Here is a 20923-nt window from a genome sequence, read left to right as displayed (position 1 = left end):
TGAAACGAAAAGCTTCCCAGTTTATGGGATTTTTCTCCACCAGCAAAAGAAAATCATTCTTTTATTCTTTGAAACCCAAAAAACAGGCTAGCACCTTTCAATGTTTACTCACTTCAATTATAAAACACTCTCAGCGCAAATAAATTCCTGTTAACAGTCCAAAAAATCATGGCTCTGAAAACTGATAAGTTAATTATTAAACCACCTATGTACATATATCATAATCCCCATGCTGCTAGTTCAAAATCCAAAGTTGTAATATGATGCATATGTGTTAATTGTTCATTTTAATCACATAGCTTACATAAGTAATATTATTTCAAACAAAAATAAAGAGTCAGCCCTTTTCCCCAGAATTATCTTTTACCGACAGTTAGTTAGTGAAATATCATTCCCATCTTAGCATTCTTTTTATTGCTTATTCAACAGTTACAAACATTTAAATTTTCAGACATTTTGCACATTCAACAGATGTCAACTTTATGTTACTGTCTGTACCTGAGTTGCAGATACCTGCTAATTCACTGACTTTTCTGAACAGAATGTTTCAAAAAGCCTCGTCTAACTAACTGCGAGGACTGTTTCAGACTCCTTTTCCAACTCAGATTGCCTAGCAACCTTCTCCTATTATGAATCATGTACTTTCATCTACACCTGATTGTAGCCCCTTACCATCGGTAGGTACACTTTCGGCTTAAGTGCCCAAGTTGCTTGCTAGTCGTTTTGCTTAAGTGACTGGCTTTCTTGGAAATAATGATTGAAATCATTGGTCAAAAATGACTTTCTGGCCTCTTGGCGATTAAAAAAAAACAAGTGCCCTTCGCAGAACGAAAACCAAAACTCATTTATCTTTACTGATGAAAATTTCCAAATGATATATCAGCAATTTTTATCGCACTTAACTGGAGCAATAGTCTGAATTTGGCTGTTAAATTATGTTTAATGAGTGTCTGATGAGCACCATGTAAAAATATAGATTAGAAATAATTCTATTAATTTTTCTGATAATTAAGTGTATATTTCCATATATCATCATCACTATCATCATAACTGGTATTGAGATGCAAATGAACTCGGCAATGAACTTGGGTTCAAATCAAGTGAAAATATTACTGCTTGTGTTGCTGAACAAAGAGACCTTGGAATGTAGGTTCATAGTTCCTTCAAAGTGGAGTCCCAGGTAGACAGGAAAGCGAAGAAGGCATTTGGTATGCTTTCCTTTGTTGGTCAGTGCATTGAGTATAGGAGTTGGGAGGTCATGTTGCGGCTGTACAGGACATTGGTTAGGCCACTGTTGGAATACTACATACAATTCTGGTCTCCCTGCTATAGGAAGGATGTTGTGAAACTTGAAAAGGTTCATAAAAGATTTACAAGGCTGTTGCTAAAGTTGGAGGGTTTGAGCTACAGGGAGAGGTTGAATAGGCTGGGGCTGTTTTCCCTTGAGCATTGGAGGCTGAGGGGTGACCTTATAGGGGTTTATAAAATCATGAGGGGCATGGATAGGTTAAATAATGGATAGGTTAAATAGACAAGATCTTTTCCCCAGGGTGGGGGAGTTGAAAACTAGAGGGCATAGATTTAAAGTGAGAGGGGAAAAAATTAAAAGGGATCTAAGGGGCAGCATTTTCATGCAGAGAGTAGTGCGTGTATGGAATGAGCAGCCAGAGGAAGTGGTGGAGGGGTATAATTACAGCATTTAAAAGGCATCCTGAAAGGTATATGAATAGGAAGGGTTTAGAGAGATATGGGCTAAATACTGGCAAATGGGACTAGGTTAATTTAGGATATCTGGTCGGCATGGACAAGTTGGGACCAAATGGTCTTGTTTCCATGCTGTATATCTATATGACATCTGATGACTCAAAGTAGTTATTACTCTGTTTTGCATTATTCAGGCTAAACTGAGGAAAATTAAAGAAAAATATAAAGATCAAGATGAAGAGGATCGTGAATTAATGATGAAATTACTTGGGGTATGAATAAGTTTGCATTATACAGATTATATTTTAAAATGCATTAGGTATTGGATTTTAATTTATATTATCTGAATCCAGTCAGCTGGCTCAAGTAAAGAGGAAAAGACGAAGAAAGGTAAAAAGGGAAAAGCAAAAAAAACAACTAAAAAACAGCAGGTGAAGCAACAGTCTTCAAACAAAACGAGTAGTGTTGAAAGCAAAGAGCAAAATCTCGACCTTGTTACACATCATATGGCAGAAGTTACTATAGAGGAGAGTGCTGTCGAAGATCATCAAGAAGTAAGGCATTGGAGTCCATTTAAACATTAATATTCTGAAAAAAAGTTAGTTTCACCAACTAACAAAAATGGCACTGTGTACTTCTGTAATAAATTAATGTCCTTTATTAACATTTGTGTTTTATAAATATGTAGGACCAGGACGAACCAGAGCAAGATCTGCAAGCGGCTGAGGTTTGTTGGTTATTAATAAGATAAAAAGTTCAAAATGATTATTGTTATTTTTAATGGCCTTATCCTCGGATTGCCAGTTAAGTTTGAGAAATCAGTTGAGAACAGATTCTATTGAGATTAAGTGGGACTGAAGAATGGCTAATGGTATATCTATTTTCAAAAGGAGAGGTTGAGGTAACCTGACAAAAGACAATTCAACATCAGTTTGGGAGGGAGGGAGAAATTATACAATTAACTAATATTCAATTACTAAATATCTAGATGAAGATTTTAAAAATTAGAAATAACACTCAGAAAGGAAAACTGCTTAGCAAACTGAGAACCAATTTAACAAATGATATATAGAATAGTACAGCATAGTACAGGCCTTTCAGCCCTCTATGTTGTGCCAATCTTTTATCCTGCTCTTAAGATCAAGCTAACCTACATACCCTTCATTCAGTATCATCCATGTGCCTATCCAAGAGTCACTTAAATGTCCATAATGCTGGCAGTGCATTCCACGCATCCATCACTTTGAGTAAAGAACCAACATCTGACATCTTCCCCAAACCTTCGTCCACTCACCTTAAAGTTATACCCTCTTGTGATAGCCATTACAAACAAAATCTCTAACTATTCACTCTATCTATACCTTTCATCATCTTGTACACCTCTATCAAGTCATCTCTCATTCTTCTTCGCTCCAATGAGAAAAGTCCTCGCTCCCGCAAGCTTTCCTCATAAGACATGCCCTCTAGTCCAGGCAGCATTCTGGTAAATCTCCTCTGCACCCTCTCTAAAGTTTTCACATCCTTATAAAGAGGCAACCAGAACTGAACAATATTCCAAGTGTGATCTAACCTGAGCTCTGTAGAGCTGCAGCATAACCTTGAGGCTCTTAAATTGTATTGCTTTCCTAATGAAAGCCAACAAACCATACGCCTTATTATCAATCCTATCAAGTTGGGTGGCAACTTTAAGGACATTGACCCCAAGATCCCTCTATTCATCCACAATGCTAAGAATCCTGCCTTTAACCCTGTATTCTGTATTCATATGTAACCTTTCAAAATGAATTACTTCACACTTTTCCAGGTTGAACTCCATCTGCTGCTTATCAGCTCAGTTCTGCATCATGTCAATGTCTCGTTGTAACCTCCAGTTGCTCTCCACACTATCCACTATTCCACCAATCTTTGTGTCATCGGCAAACTCGCTAACCTACCCTTCGACTTCCTCATCCAAGTCCTTCATACCTTGACACGGTCCTGTCCCCCTTAGTCCAAGAACTCCCCACCTACGTTCGGGACACCACCCATGCCCTCCACCTCCTCCATAATTTTTGCTTCCCTGGTCCCCAACGCCTTATCTTCACCATGGACATCCAGTCCCTGTACACCTCCATCCCCCATCACAAAGGACTCAATGCCCTCCACTTCTTCCTTTCCCGCCGTACCAACCAGTACCCTTCCACTGACACCCTCCTTCGACTGACTGAACTGGTCCTCACCCTGAACAACTTCTCTTTCCAATCCTCCCACTTCCTCCAAACGAAAGGAGTAGCCATGGGCACCCGCATGGGCCCCAGCTCTGCCTGCCTCTTCGTAGGATATGTGGAACAGTCCATCTTCCGCAACTACACTGGCCCCACCCCCCACCTTTTCCTCCGCTACATTGATGACTGTATCGGCGCCGCCTTGTGCTCCCACGAGGAGGTTGAACAGTTCATCCACTTCACCAACACCTTCCACCCCGACCTCAAATTCACCTGGACAGTCTCAGATTCCTCCCTCCCCTTCCTCGACCTTTCTATTTCTATCTCAGGCAACCTAATCAACACGGACATCTACTACAAACCGACCGACTCCCACAGCTACCTGGACTACACCTCCTCCCACCCTGCCCCCTGTAAAAACGCCATCCCATTCTCCCAATTCCTTCGTCTCCGCCGCATCTGCTCCCAGGAGGACCATTTCTAAAAACATACAACCCAGATGGCCTCCTTCTTTAAGGACCGCAATTTTCCCCCCGACGTGGTCGACGATGCCCTCCACCGTATCTCTTCCACTTCCCGCTCCTCTGCCCTTGAGCCCCGCCCTTCCAACCGCCACCAGGACAGAACCCCACTGTCAGGACAGAACCTCACCTACCACCCCACCAATCTCCATGTACAGCGCATCAACCGCCGTCATTTCTGCCACCTCCAAACGGACCCCACCACCAAGGATATATTTCCCTCCCCTCCCCTATCAGCATTCCATAAAGACCACTCCCTCCGTGACTCCCTCGTCAGATCCACACCCCCCACCAACCCAACCTCCACTCCCGGCACCTTCCTCTGCAACCGCAGGAGGTGCAAGACTTGCGCCCACACTTCCCCCCTCACCTCCCTCCAAGGCCCCAAAGGAAACTTCCATAACCGCCACAGATTCACCTGCACCTCCACACACATCATCTATTGCATCCTCTGCACCCGATGTGGCCTCCTCTATATTGGGGAGACAGGCCGCCTACTTGCGGAGCGTTTCAGAGAACACCTCTGGGACACCCGGACCAACCAACCCAACCATCCTGTGGCTCAACACTTCAACTCCCCCTCCCACTCCACCAAGGATATGCAGGTCTTTGGACTCCTCCATTGCCAGACCACAACAACACGACGGTTGGAGGAAGAGCGCCTCATCTTCCGCCCAGGAACCCTCCAACCACAAGGGATGAACTCAGATTTCACCAGTTTCCTCATTTCCCCTCCCCCCTACCTTCTCAGTCAAATCCATCGAACTCAGCACCGCCTTCCTAACCTGCAATCTTCTTCCTGACCTCTCCGCCCCCACCCCAGTCTGACCTATCACCCTCACCTTGACCTCTTTTTCCACCTATCGCATTTCCGACTCCCCTCCCCCAAGTCCCTCCTCCCTACCTTTTATCTTAGCCTGCTGGACAAACTTTCCTCATTCCTGAAGAAGGGCTTATGCCCGAAACGTCGATTCTCCTGTTCCCTGGATGCTGCCTGACCTGCTGCGCTTTTCCAGTGACACATTTTCAGCTCTGATCTCCAGCATCTGCAGACCTCACTTTCTCCTCAAGTCCTTCATAAAACTCACAAGAGCAGATCTGTACTGCTCACAAGAGCAGTACAGATCCCTGCAGAATACCACTGATCACGGAGCTTCAGGCTGAATACTTTCCATTTACTATCTCTGTCTTCTGTGGTCCAGCCAATTCTGTATCCAGGCAGCTATATTTCCCTGCCTCCTCACTTTCTGAATGAGCCTACCATGGGGAACCTTACCAAACTGCTTTTTTAAAATTCACATGCACCACATCCACTGCTCTACCTTCATTAATATGTTTATCACATCCTCAATTCAATAAGGCTTGTGAGGCATGACCTGCCCCTCTCAAAGCAACGCTGACTATCTCTAATCAAACTATGGTTTTCCGAGTAATCATAAATCCCCTCTCTCAGAATCCTTTCTAGTAATTTACCCACCACAGACGTAAAATTGACTAGTCTGTAATTCCCAGCATTATCCCTATTCCCTTCTTTAAACAATGCAATAACATTTGCCACCCTCCAATCATCTGGCACTACTCCAGTAAACAGTGAAGAAGCAAGATCATCGCCAAAGGCACAGCAATCTCCTTCTTCACTTCCCATAGAAATCTTGCTTATATCCCGTCTGAGTCAGGGGACTTATCTATCCTTACGATTTTCAAAATTTTCAGCATTTCTTCTTCTTAACATTAACCTGGTTGAGCATATCAGTCTATTTCATGCTGTCCTCACAAACGACAAGGTCCCTCAGTAGTGAATACTTAAGCAAAGTTATTAAGGACCTCCCCTACCACCTCTGACTCCAGGCACAAGTTCCCTCCATTGATTGGTTCCTACCCTCACTTTAGCCATCCTCTTTGTTCCTCACATAAGTATAGAATTCCTTAGGGTTTTGCTTAATCCTACCCGTTAAAGCTTTTTCATGCCATTAAAGCAGTCCTAAGCCCATTCTTCAGTTCCTTCCTGATTACCTTGTAACCCTCTAGAACCCTGTCTGATCTTTGCTTCCTTAACCCTAAGTAAGTTTCCTTCTTCCTCTCGATTAGATGTTCCACATCCCTTGTCACTTTAGATTCCTTTACCGCCTCAGTGGGACAAACCTAACCAGCACTATCAGCAAGTACTCCTTAAACAACCTCCACATTTCTGTCATGCATTTCCCTGAGAACGTGTTCCCAATTTAGGCGCCCCAGTTCCTGCCTAATATTATTGTAATTTTCCTTCCCCCAATTAAATTTCCCTTCTCCCCTTTTCCTATACTGTCTGCTCCTATCCCTGTCCATGACTATAGTAAGGTCAGGGAGTTGCGATCACTGAAGTGCTCTCCCACCAAGAGATCCGACACCTGACCTGTTTTGTTGCCATTCATTAAATCTAATATGGCTTCCCCTCTAGTTGGCCGATCTACATATTGAGTCAGGAATCCTTCCTGGACACACCTGACAAAGTCTGCTCCATCCAAACTATTCACACTAAGGAAGTCCCAATCGTTATTAGGGACGTTAAAATCAAACATGACAATAACCCTGTAATTTCTGCACCTTTCCAAAATCTGCCTCCCAATCTGCTCCTTTGTGTCTCTGTTGCTGCGGGGGGGAGAGGGAGTCTTAAAAAAAACTCCCAAGAAAATGACTGCTCCTTTCTTGTTCTTGACTTCAACCCATAATGACTCAGTCACCTCGATGACCTCCCATTTTGCAGCTGTGATACTACCCCTGATTTGCAAAACCACTCCCCCACCTCTTTTAACTCCCTCTCTATTTAGATGTTTGGAAATATCTAAAGCCTGGAACATTCAACAATCATTCCTGTCCTTGTGATATCCAAGTCTCCATAATGACCACAACATCATAGAGCTTGGATCAGTACTTGGAACTAAGTTCATCACCTTTACTGATACTTCTTGTGTTAAAATAGACACACTTCAACCCATCACACTGACTGCAACTTTGCCCTATCAACTGTCTATCCTTCCTCACATACTCTCTGCACACTGTATCGGCTGTTCACTAGCTACTCCATCCTCAAACTACTAGCTACTCCATCCCCCAGCCAAACTTGATTAAACCCTCCTGAAGAGCTTGAGCAAACTACCCGCTCAGGATATTGGTGCCCCTCCAGTTCAGGGGCAACCCGTCCTCCTTGTACAGGTCCCACCTTCCCCAGAAGGTATCCTAATGATCCACATCTGTGAAGGCTCCCTCCTACATCAGCCTGGCAGCCACGTGTTCATTTGCACTCGCTTTCTGTTCCTAGCCTCGCTAACCCGTAACACTGGTAGCAATCCTGAGATCACTACTCTGCTTGCCCTGCCTTTTAGCTTTCAACCTAACTCTCTATATTCTCTTTTCAGGTCTTCATCCTTTTTTCTAGCTATGTCATGATACGATGTGTACCATGACTTCTGGCTGCTCCCCCTCCCCCTCTCCCTTAAGAATCCTGTAGACTCGATCTGAGACATCCCTGACCCTAGCATCCCCGAGACAACATACCATCAGGAATTTGGTTCGTAACCACAGAATGTCCTGTCTGTTCCTCTCACCATTGTACCTCCTTCGGTCGGGTGGGGTGGCATGAAGAGAATATGTACATTTTAGAAAGCTTTGGACAGAATACAACACATTGGAGAAGACTAAGGAAAAAGAGATGTTCTAATTGGAAAAATAATAGATTCTTAACAGGATCAATACAGAGAGATTGATCCTAGACCTTCCCACAGAGTAAATGGAGGGCATAATCTCAAAGTAAGAGACATTTGAGACAGAGATGAGGAGAGATTTGTTCTGAGGGAGGTGAATTTGTGGAATTCTTTACCTCAGATGGCTTTCGAGGCTGGGTCATTTAAGTATATTCATGGTTGAATTAGACAGTGGAGTTGAGAATTATCAGATCAGCCATGATCTTATGCAGTGGTTGAGCATACCCAAACGGCCTACTTCCGTTATTACATTTTATGGTTTTATGGCAATAGTACAATAGTGAGAGCAAATTGTTCGTCAGATTGCATTCAAGTGAGGACATAGGTATTCTTTGAAAACTTGTATTTACAGTATTAAGTTTCATAATCTTTTCATTTCAGGAGGGTGAGAAATTGCTGACCTCACTAACTGGTCAGCCTTATCCGGATGATGTGTTGCTGTTTGCTGTACCTTTCTGTGCTCCATACACTGCCATGAATAATTATAAGTAAGTTTCATTTTAAAAATTACTAAGAATTTACTTCAGTTGTTTAAGATAATGAGAATGAACAAACAAGTGAACTTTTAGTGAGAAACTTGTTACTTCAAGGCCCCTTTTCAGGACTTGGAGTACAGAATCTAAGCTAACTGTTCATATATTCATTGAGATAATCCTGCATTTTAGGGCACACCTTTATAAAGATAACATCTTTATCAAAAGACTTGATTCTGAACAACATACAGTCTGCTGGTGATTTGACTACCTTTAATCACTAAACCAAAATCAGCAAGACATATAAGCAAGTCATTAGAGTAGCTATGGAAAAGTAAAAAAAAAAATGTAAACCTGAAAGTATTCATTTGGAGGAGGGTATTTTCAGTGAATTGCATAGTGATCTCGTCTAAGTTATCTTTTGAGAGCTGAGTCAGCCAGACCGCAGGGAGACACCCCTCCTCGGGATTACACGGCAGCCAGGCCAAGTATAAATAAAAATCTAACAGTGTCATCATTTGAAAATTGCAAGTGCAAGCATTGATGAGAAGCTGCTGTTAGGGAATGTGTTTAAATAGTTTTAACTAGAAAAACATATAATTTGTAAAACAGGAAGCTACTTGGATTTCAGTAAGGAACCTTCAAAACGGAAGTAAAGTTAATGGAAGTCAAATTAAAATAAAGTTAATGTAACCAAAGTAAAGTTGTTACTAGTAAGTTTATATTTATTCTAAGGGTATCAAATAGGTTAGAGTTACACAGGTCAGCTGAGCCAAACAGAGTGCACATGTTGTGATTTGTGTGATATCATGTGTCCCAAACATATCTGCAGGAAGTATCACCACTACACCAACTTGAATTCTGGGTTTTAGATTAGATTAGATTAGATTAGATTAGATTAGATTACTTTACAGTGTGGAAACAGGCCCTTCGGCCCAACAAGTCCACACCGACCCACCGAAGCGCAACCCACCCAACCCCTACATTTACCCCTTACCTAACACTACGGACAATTTAGCATGGCCAATTCACCTGACCTGCACATCTTTGGACTGTGGGAGGAAACCGGAGCACCCGGAGGAAACCCACGCAGACACGGGGAGAATGTGCAAACTCCACACAGTCAGTCACCTGAGGTGGGAATTGAACCCGGGTTTCTGGCGCTGTGAGGCAGCAGTGCTAACCACTGTGCCACCGTGCCGCCCCGTTTTGGAAATTGAGCTACAGCCTAAGCCTCTGTTGTGTATTTGTGAGGCAGTAACTTTGTGGATAGCAGGTATAGAGAGATAATCGCACTGCAGGTGAGTAGCATGTAAATAGAAAAGAAAAAGGTAGCCGAGGAGAGCCAAACAGGTAGTGCAAGATGTCCTTGAGTCTCTCCTGCTAGCTAAATGGTATTCTGTTTGGGAAACTAGTGAAGGCTGTGGCACCTCGCATGGCACAATGGATGAGGATGGAGGAAGAATGGAAGGGGTCATTGGGCTGCTGGAGAGAGTAGTGGGGAACAAGAAAATGGCTGAGGAACTGAATAATTACTTCGCGTCAATCTTTACAGGAATCTATCTATCTCAGCCATAAGTATACACAGTTTTCTGTGGCAAGGAGTTTCAAAAACTCTTAAACCTCCTGAGAGATTAAATTCCTCCTCATCTCAGTCCTAAATTGGCAACCCTTTTTTCTGCCCTTTGGTGCTAGAGTCTTCTACGACTGGAACTATCCTCTCAACATTTACCCTGTCAAGCCTGTTATGAATATAGTAATTATGAGTGACTTCAATCTGTAAATAGACCGAGTAAACCAATTGAGTGTTAAAGCTATGAAGATGAGTTTCTGGAATATGTTAGGGATGGTTTTCTAGAACAGTATGTTAAGGTGCTCACAGGAAGATGTACTGTTTTATGTAATGTAAAAGGACTAATTATCTTTTTATGACAGAACCTTTAGGGACGGTGACTACATTATGTTAGCATTTTACATTTTGTTTGAAATTGAGGCTGTTCAATCTGGAGCATTGGTGTTAAATTCAAATAAGGGAAAGTATGAAGACATGCACAAATTGGCTGGTGTTGTGATGATACTATGGCTTGAAGAGGTGTATTTTCACCTTTTTTTTAATGAAGAAAGGTTGAGACAGAGGTGCTGAGCAGTTTGCCTCAAAGCCAATATGGGTTGTGATTGAATAATTAATTGGGCTAAAAGTTAATAAGTGCTTAGGATGTGATATTTTATATCCCAGAGCTTTAAAAGAGCTATAGTTGATGCATTGGTGATCATTCTCCAAAATTTTATAAATTGTGGAAAGATTCCTGCATCTTGTCAGCGAGCAAATGCCACTCCACTACTTAAGATGGAAACAAATGAGAAAAGAAGGAACTGTAGACTTGTTAGCCGTACATCAACAACAGAGCTACAATAGAATATATTATACAGGATGAAATAACTGAATACTTGGATAATAATAATCTGATGGATATGGTCAGCATGGATTTGTAAATAGGAAATAATGTTTCACAAATTTGTTGGAGTTTTGAGGAGGTTATTAATAAAATTGATACAGGGATGTAGTTTACTAGGATCTTCAGACTTTTGATACGATTCTCCCACCTCCCAAAAGAAATTGTTTGGCAAAATTAAAGTACATGGGATAGTGGGTAATTTACCACCATGGATTAAGGATTGGTTAATAGGCTTATCTTTTTGGTCACTGGAGAGGTACTGGAGGACAATAATGTGATAGCATTATTCAAGAACTGTGGTAAGGATAAATCAAAGAACTAGAAACCAGTGAGTCTAGTATCACTGGTAGGGAAACTTCTGGGAAAAGTTCTTAAGGACAGAACTAGTCTACACTTCAAGAGATCAGGATTAATCATGGATAGTCAGTCTAGCTTTGTCAGGGGGTGATCTTCTCTGACAGGTTTGATTTGAGTTGTGTGGAGGTGACTAGGTGTGGCTCAGGGTACTGCAGTTGATGTAGTCTACAGTGACTTCGGTAAGACAGTGATAAAGTCTTGCATAAGAGTCTGCTCAGGATGGTAACAACCCAAGGGATACAGGTCAGTATGGCAAATTGGATCCAAAACTGGTTTAATGGAAGGAGGCAGATGGTTGAAGATTGCTTTTGTGACTGGACGTCTATGTCCAGTGGCATCTGCAGTGTTCATTGCTGAGTCCCTTGCTGTTATAGTGCACATAATTACCTAGACACAAATATAAAAGATTTGATCAGGTGACCTGAAAATGCCAGTGCCAATGGTAAATGCCAATGAGGAAAGCCTTAGAATAATACAGGCAGGTTGGTCAGATGAGGCACATCAGGTGGCAAATGGAATTTAATCTGTACAAGTGAGATGATGCATTTTGAGAGGCAAGGGAGTACACCATGAATGGTAGAATCCTAGGAAGTAAAAGGATCAGAGGAACCTTGGTGTGCATGTTCATAGATCCTTTTAAGGCAACAGATTGAGTGAATGAGGTGGTTAAGGAGGCATTTTTTTCTGGTGGGGATTGATACTTGCCTTTATTGGTCAGGGCATTGATTAAAAAGCAGGGAGGTTGTGAAGGACCTATAAAGACAATTGGGTTACAGCTGTGCAATTCTGCTTACTAAACTCTAGGAATGATGTGGTTACATTAGATGGGGTACAAAGGGGATTCACCAGGAAATTGCCTTGGTTGGAGTGTTCCTGCTATGAACAGAGGCTAGATAGGCTGGGGTTGCTTTTGTATCTCTTCATGAAACTCAGTGATTCTAGGCAGAAAACAGTCGGAATAAACAAGTCATTCTAACATTGGCAGCCTATGACTCGTATAAAGTGAGGACTGCAGATGCTAGAGGAAAGCCCTCATGCAGGGCTTATGCCCGAAACCTCTGTTCTTTTGCTCCTCGGATGCTGTCTGACGTGCTGTGCTTTTCCAGCACCACACTGTCAACAGCCCATGACTAGTGGGATACTGCAAGGATCAGTACTTGGTCCCCAGATGTTCATAATATATATTGAAAGATTTGGATGTAGGATTCAAATGTAATATCTCCCAATTCGCAGTTGATATAAAGCTAAGTGAGAAACATGCTGTGGAGAGGATGCAGAGTTGCTTCAGGTTTAATAAGTAAGCAAGAGCATGGCAAATGGAATCTAATGTGGAAAATGTGAGGTTATCCACATTGGCAGGAGAGACAGATATACTGGGAATTTCTTAAATGGCAAGAAGTTGGAAAATGTTGATGTACAAAGTTATTGTATTCAACAAGCCACTGAAGGCTGTCATAGAGATGGAGCAAGGTATAAGGAAGGCTAATGGAATGTTAGCCTTTATTGCAGGATTTGAGTTCAGCACCTCTAATCCAGAAACAGGAATATTGAAGCCTTGCTTCAGTTGTATAAAAGCTGAATGGAATTTTGGTCTGTTTACCTTGAAAGTTGGTGGTGAGCTGCCTTCTTGAATCACAGTCCATATACTATGAGTCAAAATGCCATTAGGGAGGGAATTCCAGGATGTTGACCCAGCAACATTTCCAAGTCAGATGGCGAGTGGCTTGGAGGGGAACTTGCAGGTGGTGGTGTTTCCATGTATCTGCTGATCTGCCCCTATCTTTCGACATGGATGTGGGGGGGGGGGGGGTGGTTGTGAGTTTAGAAGGGGCTACTAACAATTTTGGTGAATTTATGCAGTACATTTTGTAGATAATTCATATTGCTGCCACTGAGCTTTGGTGTTGGAGTGGTTTGATGTTTGTGGATGTGGTGCCAATCAAGCAAGCTGCTCTGTTCTGAATGTGTCAAAAATTTTTGTTGTTGGAGTTGCACCCATCCAGACAAGTGGTAATTATTCCATCACACTCCTGATTTGTTCCTTGTAAATGGTGAGCAGGCACTGGGGAGTCAGGATGGGAGTTACTCACTGCAGTATTCCTAGCTTCTGTCCTGCTTTTGTAATCACTGCATTTTATATGGAGAGTCCAGTTGAGTTTCTGGTCAGTGGTAACCCCCAGGATATTAATAATGGAACCACCATTGAATGTCATGGGGTGATGGTTCAATTTTCTCTTGCCAGAGATGGTCATTGCCTGGCATTTGTGTAACATGTTGCCACTTTTCAGCCCAATCATGAATGTTGTTTTGCTGCATTTGGACATGTATTGACTGCTTCAGTATCTGAGGAGTTGTGAATGGTGCTGAACATTGGGAAATCATTGACAAGCATCCCCACTTCCTACATTATGATAGAGGGAGGTCATTGATGAATTAGCTGAAGATTGTTGGGCCGAGGAGACTAGTCTGAGGAACTCCCACAGCGATGTCCTGGTGGTGATTGTCCTGGTTGGGGAATGTAGAATGGGGCAAAATATGAAATTAAGGACCAAGATGAGGACACATTTGTTCACAGATAAATACAGAATTCCAAATATTCAATAATTCAGATGGCTGTGGAACTTCAGTCGTTTAAAATATGTTTAAGGTAGATATTCATGGATTTCTAACTCCCAATGGCATAAAGGGTTATGAGGATAATGTGGGTAAAAGGCATTGAATTGTTCCATCAATCACAGTTGTATTAAACAAGCAGAGTCAACTGGCCTAATCCTGTTGCCATTTGGAATTACAGTGGAGAGAGTTAACATTTCAGGTCCACTGAAGCTTTATTAAAATTGTTTTTTTTTAAAAAAAATACTTTGTTATTAAATTTGTTCATGGAATGTGAGCATCATGCTTGGCCAGCATTTATTGCCCATCCTTAACTTCCCTTGAACAGATGGCTTGCTCAGACGTTTTAGAAAGCACTTAAGAGTCAACCACATTGCTGTAAGCCCTGAGTCTCTTGTAGGGCTGACCAGATAAGGATGGTCACCATTTGGTAGTTGTAAATTCCAGATTTTATTTAATTCACATTTCACTGTCTGTGAAACCTGGTTCTAGATTACTAGGCAAGTGACAATGCCACCATAAAGCACTGAGAAAGGAAATTAATGGACAGAGTGTATAAACCTTAAATGGTGGGTGATGTAGTAGCAGTGTCACTTGACCAGTTACCCAGAACCACCATGGCAGAGGGTAAAATTTGAATTAAATAAAAATAATCTGGAATTTGTGATGAGACTATGTCTTTAAGAGAGTAGTGTTTAGTGCTGTTTCTCTTGTAGAGGACTTTTGCCACAGTGGGAGTAGAATGTCTCCTTCAGACAGTTGGTAAACAGCTTTTGAATTTTCCCTGGGTGTTTTTTTTTAAATGAGACAAGAGTGGGTGGTGTCAGAGCTCTCACAGAGTCCGGAAGGTTTTTAATTTTGCTTTCAAGTAGGAGAACATAGAACAATACAACACAGGAACAGGCCCTTCAACCCATGATATTGTGCCAAACATCATACCAAATGGAACTAATCCCTTCTGACTGCCCTTGATCTATATCCCTCCATATTCATGTGCTTATTTAAAAGTCCCTTAAATGCCCTTATTGTATCTGTCTCAACCACAACCCCTGGCAGTGCGTTTCAGACTCCTACAACTCTCTGCATTTTAAAAAAAAAACTTGCCCCTCACAACTCCTTTGCACTTTCCTCCTCTCACCTTAAATGCATGCCCCTAGTATTAAACATTTCAATTCTGGGAAAAACTTTGACTGTCAACCCTGTCTATGCATCTCATAATTTTATTATCTTCTATTCTCCCCTCAGCCTCAAGAAAACAACCTGAGTTTTTCTAGCCTCCTTATAGCTCATACTCTCTCTAATCCAGGCAACATCCTGGTAAACCTCTTCTGAACTCTCTGCAAAGCCTCCACATCCTTTCTGTAATGTGGTGAACAGAACTGAATGCAATACTCTAAGTGTGGTCTAACCAAATTCTTATAAAGCTGCAACATGACATCATGTCGCTTATACTCATTTCCCCAACCAAGCATGCCAAATGCCGCCTTTACCACCCTATCTACTTAAGTACCCAATTTCAGGGAGCTATGGACTTGAATTTTAAGATCCTTCTGTACACCAGTGTTCAGAGTACTGCCATTAACTGTATACTTTACCTTAACATTTGATCTCCCAAACTGCAGCACCTCACACTAACCAGAGTAAACTCCATCCGTCATTTCTCCACCCATATCTATAACTGATCTGTATGCCGCTGTACCCTGTCAGCCTTCTTCACTAACCACAACTCCACCAATCTTTGTATCATCTGCAAATTTATTAACCCACCCATCTGTATGTTCATCTAAGTCACTGATATCTATTACAAACAGCCAAGGTCCCAGTACGGATCCCTGCAAAACACTACAAATCACTGACCTTCAGCCTGAAAAACACCCTTCCACCACTACCCTCTGTCTTCTATGGGTAAGCCGATTCTGAATCCATGACTCCCATGCATCTTTATCTTCTACGATGAGGAACCTTGTCAAAAGCCATACTAAAATCCATGTAAACAACATCCACTACTCTACCCACATTGATCACCTTTGCTGCCACCTGAAAAAAAATTCAATTAAGTTGGTAAGACATGACCTGACCTGCACAAAGCCATGTTGACTGACCCCAATTAGGCCATGTTTTTCAAAATGTGCATAAATCCTATCCTTAGGAATTCTCTCCAATAGCTTCCCAACCACCAATGTGAGACTCGCTGGTCTGTAGTTTCCTGAATTATCCCTATTTCAAAGTTTGTGAGAAGATTTGTAGCTCGGGTGCTCGTTGTTGTGGTTCTGTTCGCCAAGCTGGGAATTTGTGTTGCAGACGTTTCGTCCCGTCTAGGTGACATCCTCAGTGCTTGGGAGCCTCCTGTTTTGCGCTTTGGTGATCTTTCCTCTGGCATTTGTAGTGGTTTGAATCTGCCGCTTCCAGTTGTCAGTTCCAGCTGTCCGCTGCAGTGGTCGGTATATTGGGTCCAGGTCGATGTGCTTATTGATTGAATCTGTGGATGAATCAATAAGCACATCGACCTGGACCCAATATACCGACCACGGCAGATTCAAACCACTACAAATACTGGAGGAAAGATCACAGAAGCGCTTCACAGGAGGCTTCCAAGCACTGAGGATGTTACCTAGACAGGGGACGAAACGTCTGCAACACAAACTCCCAGCTCGGTGAACAGAACCACAACATCCCTGTTTCACTTCTTGAACAAAGGAACTTGCCATTCCTCTGGGACCTTTCCAGTGACTAGCATGGATACAAAGATCTTGGTCAAGGCCCTAACAATCTCCTCCTCTCTTGCCTCTTTCAGTAACCTGGAGTAGATACCATCACGCCCTGGGGACTTATCTACCTTAATGCTCCTCAAGAGATCCAACAATACTACTTTCTTGATCTCAAAATACCCTAGCAAACTACTCCTTGGATGCTGCCTGAACTGCTGTGCTTTTCCAGCACCACTAATCCTAGCATATTAGCTCCATACAAATCTCACAATCCTCTATATCCTTCTCCTGGGTGAATACTGATGCAAAGTACTCATTTAGGATTTCACCTACATTCTCTGCTTCCAAGCACAAGTTCCCTCCTTTATCCTTGAGTAGTTCTATCTTCTCCCTGGTTTATTCTCGTTTGTAAAATATGTATAGAGTGCCTTGGAATTCTCTTTAACTCTACTTGCCAAGGTAATTTCATGGCCCCTTCTTCCTCTCCTAATTCCCTGCTCAAGTACTTTCATGCTTTCCTTATATTCCTCGCAGGCCCTGTCTGATTTTAGCTTCCTGAACCTTACATCTGCTTATTTTTTCATTTTGGCTAAATTCACAACCTCTCTTGTTTTCCAAGGGTCCTTTACCTTGCCATTCTTGTCCTCCCTCCTTACTGGAATGTGCCAGTGTTGAACTCTCATCAGCAGGTGTTTAAATAATTCCCACGTATGAAATAATAGCTCTTCCCAATTAACACTCCCTGGTTTATAACAAATTAAAAGCTACCGAATGGTGACCACGATCAATTGACCCCCCAAAAAATGTCTGTTGCAAAACGGCAGAACAAAATGGAAAGAATGTTTGAAAGAAAATTTGAAACAATGTAGTAATTAAGGGGAATAAATCAAAAGCACAAATAGAAACAAAAAACATTGTTGAGTAAGTTCAGGTCTGGCAGCATCTGTGGAGAGAAATCAGTTAACATTATGGATCGGGTGACCCTTTAGAACGGCGCAAATAGAAATTTGCTTTAAACAAAACAGCTGGTCTCTAAATCAAAAAGTTAAACTTAATTTACCAGAATGTATTTGCAAATATTGTTTTGTACTTGAATGAAACCTTTGCAATTTTAGTAACACTCATTGCACTGTTGACATTTTTGAGGTAGCTGAAATTCAGTTAATAGAGACAAGTCTTTTTGACACACATGAACTAAACTGTTTAATTTGTATTGTTCGATTTCAGATACAAGGTGAAACTCACACCTGGAACACAGAAAAAAGGGAAGGGTATGTAAATTTATGGTAATGCTTCTTCACAAATTTGCTTTGAATTGATGACGTAAACACTCTTTGATTTGTCTCTTTTATAGCGGCTAAAACAGCCTTGCATAACTTCATGCATTCCAAAGAAGCCGTGCCACGGGAAAAAGATTTATTACGCAGTGTAAAGGTAAAACACATTTCAGAATAGTTTCTGCTCAATGAAACTACTACTTTTTTAGGAGTGGTATCTAACAAAAACATTTTAGAAATGAATTTTTTGGGAAGGCAGTGACAGTGTTACTGAATGACATTAGCTGGTGTTCTGGTTTACTAATGTTCTGGGCACATGGGTTTTAATTCCATCATGGCAGATGGAGAGACTTAATTCTGGAATTTAAAATAGCCACGTACCCATTGTTGTAAAAACTCATCTGGTTCAGTAATATCATTTTAAAGAAATCTGCCAACCTTACCTTGTCTGACCTATATGTGACTTCAGACCTGCAATAATGGGGTTGACTCTTAACTGACCTCTGTTTAATGCTGGCCCAGTGTGCGATGAGTTTTCTTTAAAAAGATTTATTAATACAGAACACACCTTTCAAGCCACAGGTTATAAGAAAGCCTCTTGTTCATTATAGTTAAATGTAACATGTTTACTTTTATTCCCTTTTATGAATTAATTCACAAGCAGTGGTCATTACGTCAGGGCAAGTTGTTAATGCATGGAGGAGGCAGTTGTAGTCAAGATTAATGATCAATGAACACCTATAAAATTCATGAGATTTGCATAGTTGAACACAAAAATATACTATTTGAAGGAAATTCAGACATTGAATAAATCTAAAATTAAATGAACTTGGAATAGATTGTGTACACTTGCCATAGTTTATTATAGTAATTTGAATAAAACTGTTGCAAAAGCTGATGTTACTTAATTAGTTATCTAACTGTACTTAATCATTCAAGAAATGTGGATGCCGCTGTTTGAGGAGCACAGGAAGTTAGCACAGAGGTACAGCAAGTGTCACATTGACCTTAATAGCAAAAGACTTGGAGTACAAGAGTCCTACAATGTTGCAGGACTTTGATGAGACCATTCTTTAAATATTATAATTTATAAGTCGAACAATTTTAATAATAGTAGATTTGAGGATTCACTTTACAATCCCCAAGTCAATTATTGTTTTAAATTGGTTCTCTTAAACTCAGCCTAAAATTTCACTAGAGTGTCTTGAGGCGCAGTCTTCTGGGTTTAAGTCCTACCTGCTCCAGTGGCATCTCATTAATATGCCCGAGAAGGTTCATTGTTTAATGACCTGATTAATTACAAAATACATAAATTCTGCAAAATATGTGAAAACATATGTTGATCAGAAGTAGAAAAGATATGATACTTAATAAAAGCAGTCATTTTTCAGATGGATATCTGATCACAACTTGGTTGACTGGACACACTATTCTTCTTCTCTTCTGTCTTCAAGCTTGTTCTTCAGCACTGAACTACTAAGAATCGCCACTTATTGATCCTTGCGAGCCACTAACCAAACCATGATCAGAGACATTCTGAACTTTAACTGGCATGAACAATCTTTGATTAGTTAAGCAGTGTATTCCTAATTAGTTTCTTCAAAAGTAATAGTCATCTCACTTCCAACTATCTTCAGTCTTTGATATGCCAATCACTTTTGTAACACCTTGTGTCTCTTGGCTTAATAACTCCATGGATCCTTACCAAGTTAAACAGAGTCATTGGTGCTATGCTGCATGTCTGTTTTGAGTGTGTAATGTAACCCCCAGTGATTTAGAATCATCCCCCTCTAAAATTCCAAGAACAATGTGTGGTTCCATACTAACTGATCCCTAAACCAAATTAGATTCCCTACAGTGTGGAAACCGGCACTTCGGCCCAACCAGTCCATACCGACCCTCTGAAGAGTAACCCACCCAGACCCATTTCCCTCTGACTAATGCACCTAACACTATGGGCAATTTAGCATAGCCAATTCACCTGACCTCCACACATTTGGACTGTGGGAGGAAACGGGAGCACCCGGAGGAAACCCACGCAGACACAAGGAGAATGTGCAAACTCCACACAATCGCTGGAATCGAACCTGGGACTCTGGTGCTGAGAGGCAGCTGTGCTAATCACTGAGCCACTGTGCTGCCAAGTTCAAACTAACCACTACAAAACAAACAGGGGCCTGTTATATATGTTAAATTTAAAATATGATCATAATTGTTTCATCTTTGTTCTGGTGTAAAAGCTGCAATCTCTTCTAAAGCATTTTCACATTTGTTAGCCTAAATCTACATTAGCTTGAGCCATAAAAATAACTGTAAACCTTGTTTCCTTCTTTCATGTTTCACAATTAACCATAATAAAATATAATTAAGTGCCTCATTTGTGAATTAAGTCTACATTATTCATTAATGAAAAATAATCACTCCTGCTACTGCAGGATTATGTTAATAGACATCTGACAATTTAAAAATAAACCTTTTTAAACTTTTAATTTCTCTCCCTTATCACCCCAGAATCCATTAGAAAACTTGGAGAAGAAACTGAGTTTATGTTCTGGTGATAACTGTAGACTAAAAACTTTTATCTTTCTCTTATTTAGGATACAGATTTGTCAAGAAACATACCTGGCAAGGTGAAGGTTTCAGCACCTAACTTATTAGCTAATAAACGGAAGTAATTACATGGGATTTACTTTGGTTTGAATTTACATGACAGTCCTTGGAGATATTAATATGTAGAACATCTAAAGAAAACCCCAGAGAGCTGATTGATTAAAAATTTAAATATGACCAGAATAAGTGATTAACACGTGTCTGTGTACTTGGTTTTGTGCTGCTTGAAGCTTAGAAATAAAGCTGCTGTTGAACATTGA

At 41.2% G+C, this 20923-nt stretch overlaps 1 protein-coding gene across 3 annotated transcripts in view; it reads left to right on the top strand.

Moving 5' to 3' along the window:
• nemf (nuclear export mediator factor) overlaps nucleotides 1-20923 on the top strand; it is a 132777-nt gene extending 111854 nt beyond the window's left edge. For all 3 annotated transcript variants that reach the window (XM_087989746.1, XM_043697353.2, XM_087989747.1), the window contains exons 27-33: nucleotides 1899-1976; nucleotides 2058-2258; nucleotides 2393-2431; nucleotides 8551-8657; nucleotides 18004-18047; nucleotides 18131-18210; nucleotides 20651-20923. In XM_087989746.1, coding sequence (XP_087845872.1) covers nucleotides 1899-1976; nucleotides 2058-2258; nucleotides 2393-2431; nucleotides 8551-8657; nucleotides 18004-18047; nucleotides 18131-18210; nucleotides 20651-20728 — 627 coding nt within the window. In that variant the 3' untranslated portion in view covers nucleotides 20729-20923. The remainder of the gene's footprint in view (nucleotides 1-1898; nucleotides 1977-2057; nucleotides 2259-2392; nucleotides 2432-8550; nucleotides 8658-18003; nucleotides 18048-18130; nucleotides 18211-20650) is intronic.

The sequence above is a fragment of the Chiloscyllium plagiosum genome, unplaced genomic scaffold (genome assembly GCF_037043375.1).
Source record: "Chiloscyllium plagiosum isolate Xiang-an unplaced genomic scaffold, Cpla_swu_hap1 HiC_scaffold_8, whole genome shotgun sequence".
NCBI classification, from domain to species: Eukaryota; Metazoa; Chordata; class Chondrichthyes; order Orectolobiformes; family Hemiscylliidae; genus Chiloscyllium; species Chiloscyllium plagiosum.
Note: the sequence above shows the minus strand (reverse complement) of the source record. Positions and strands in the feature narration are given on the sequence as shown.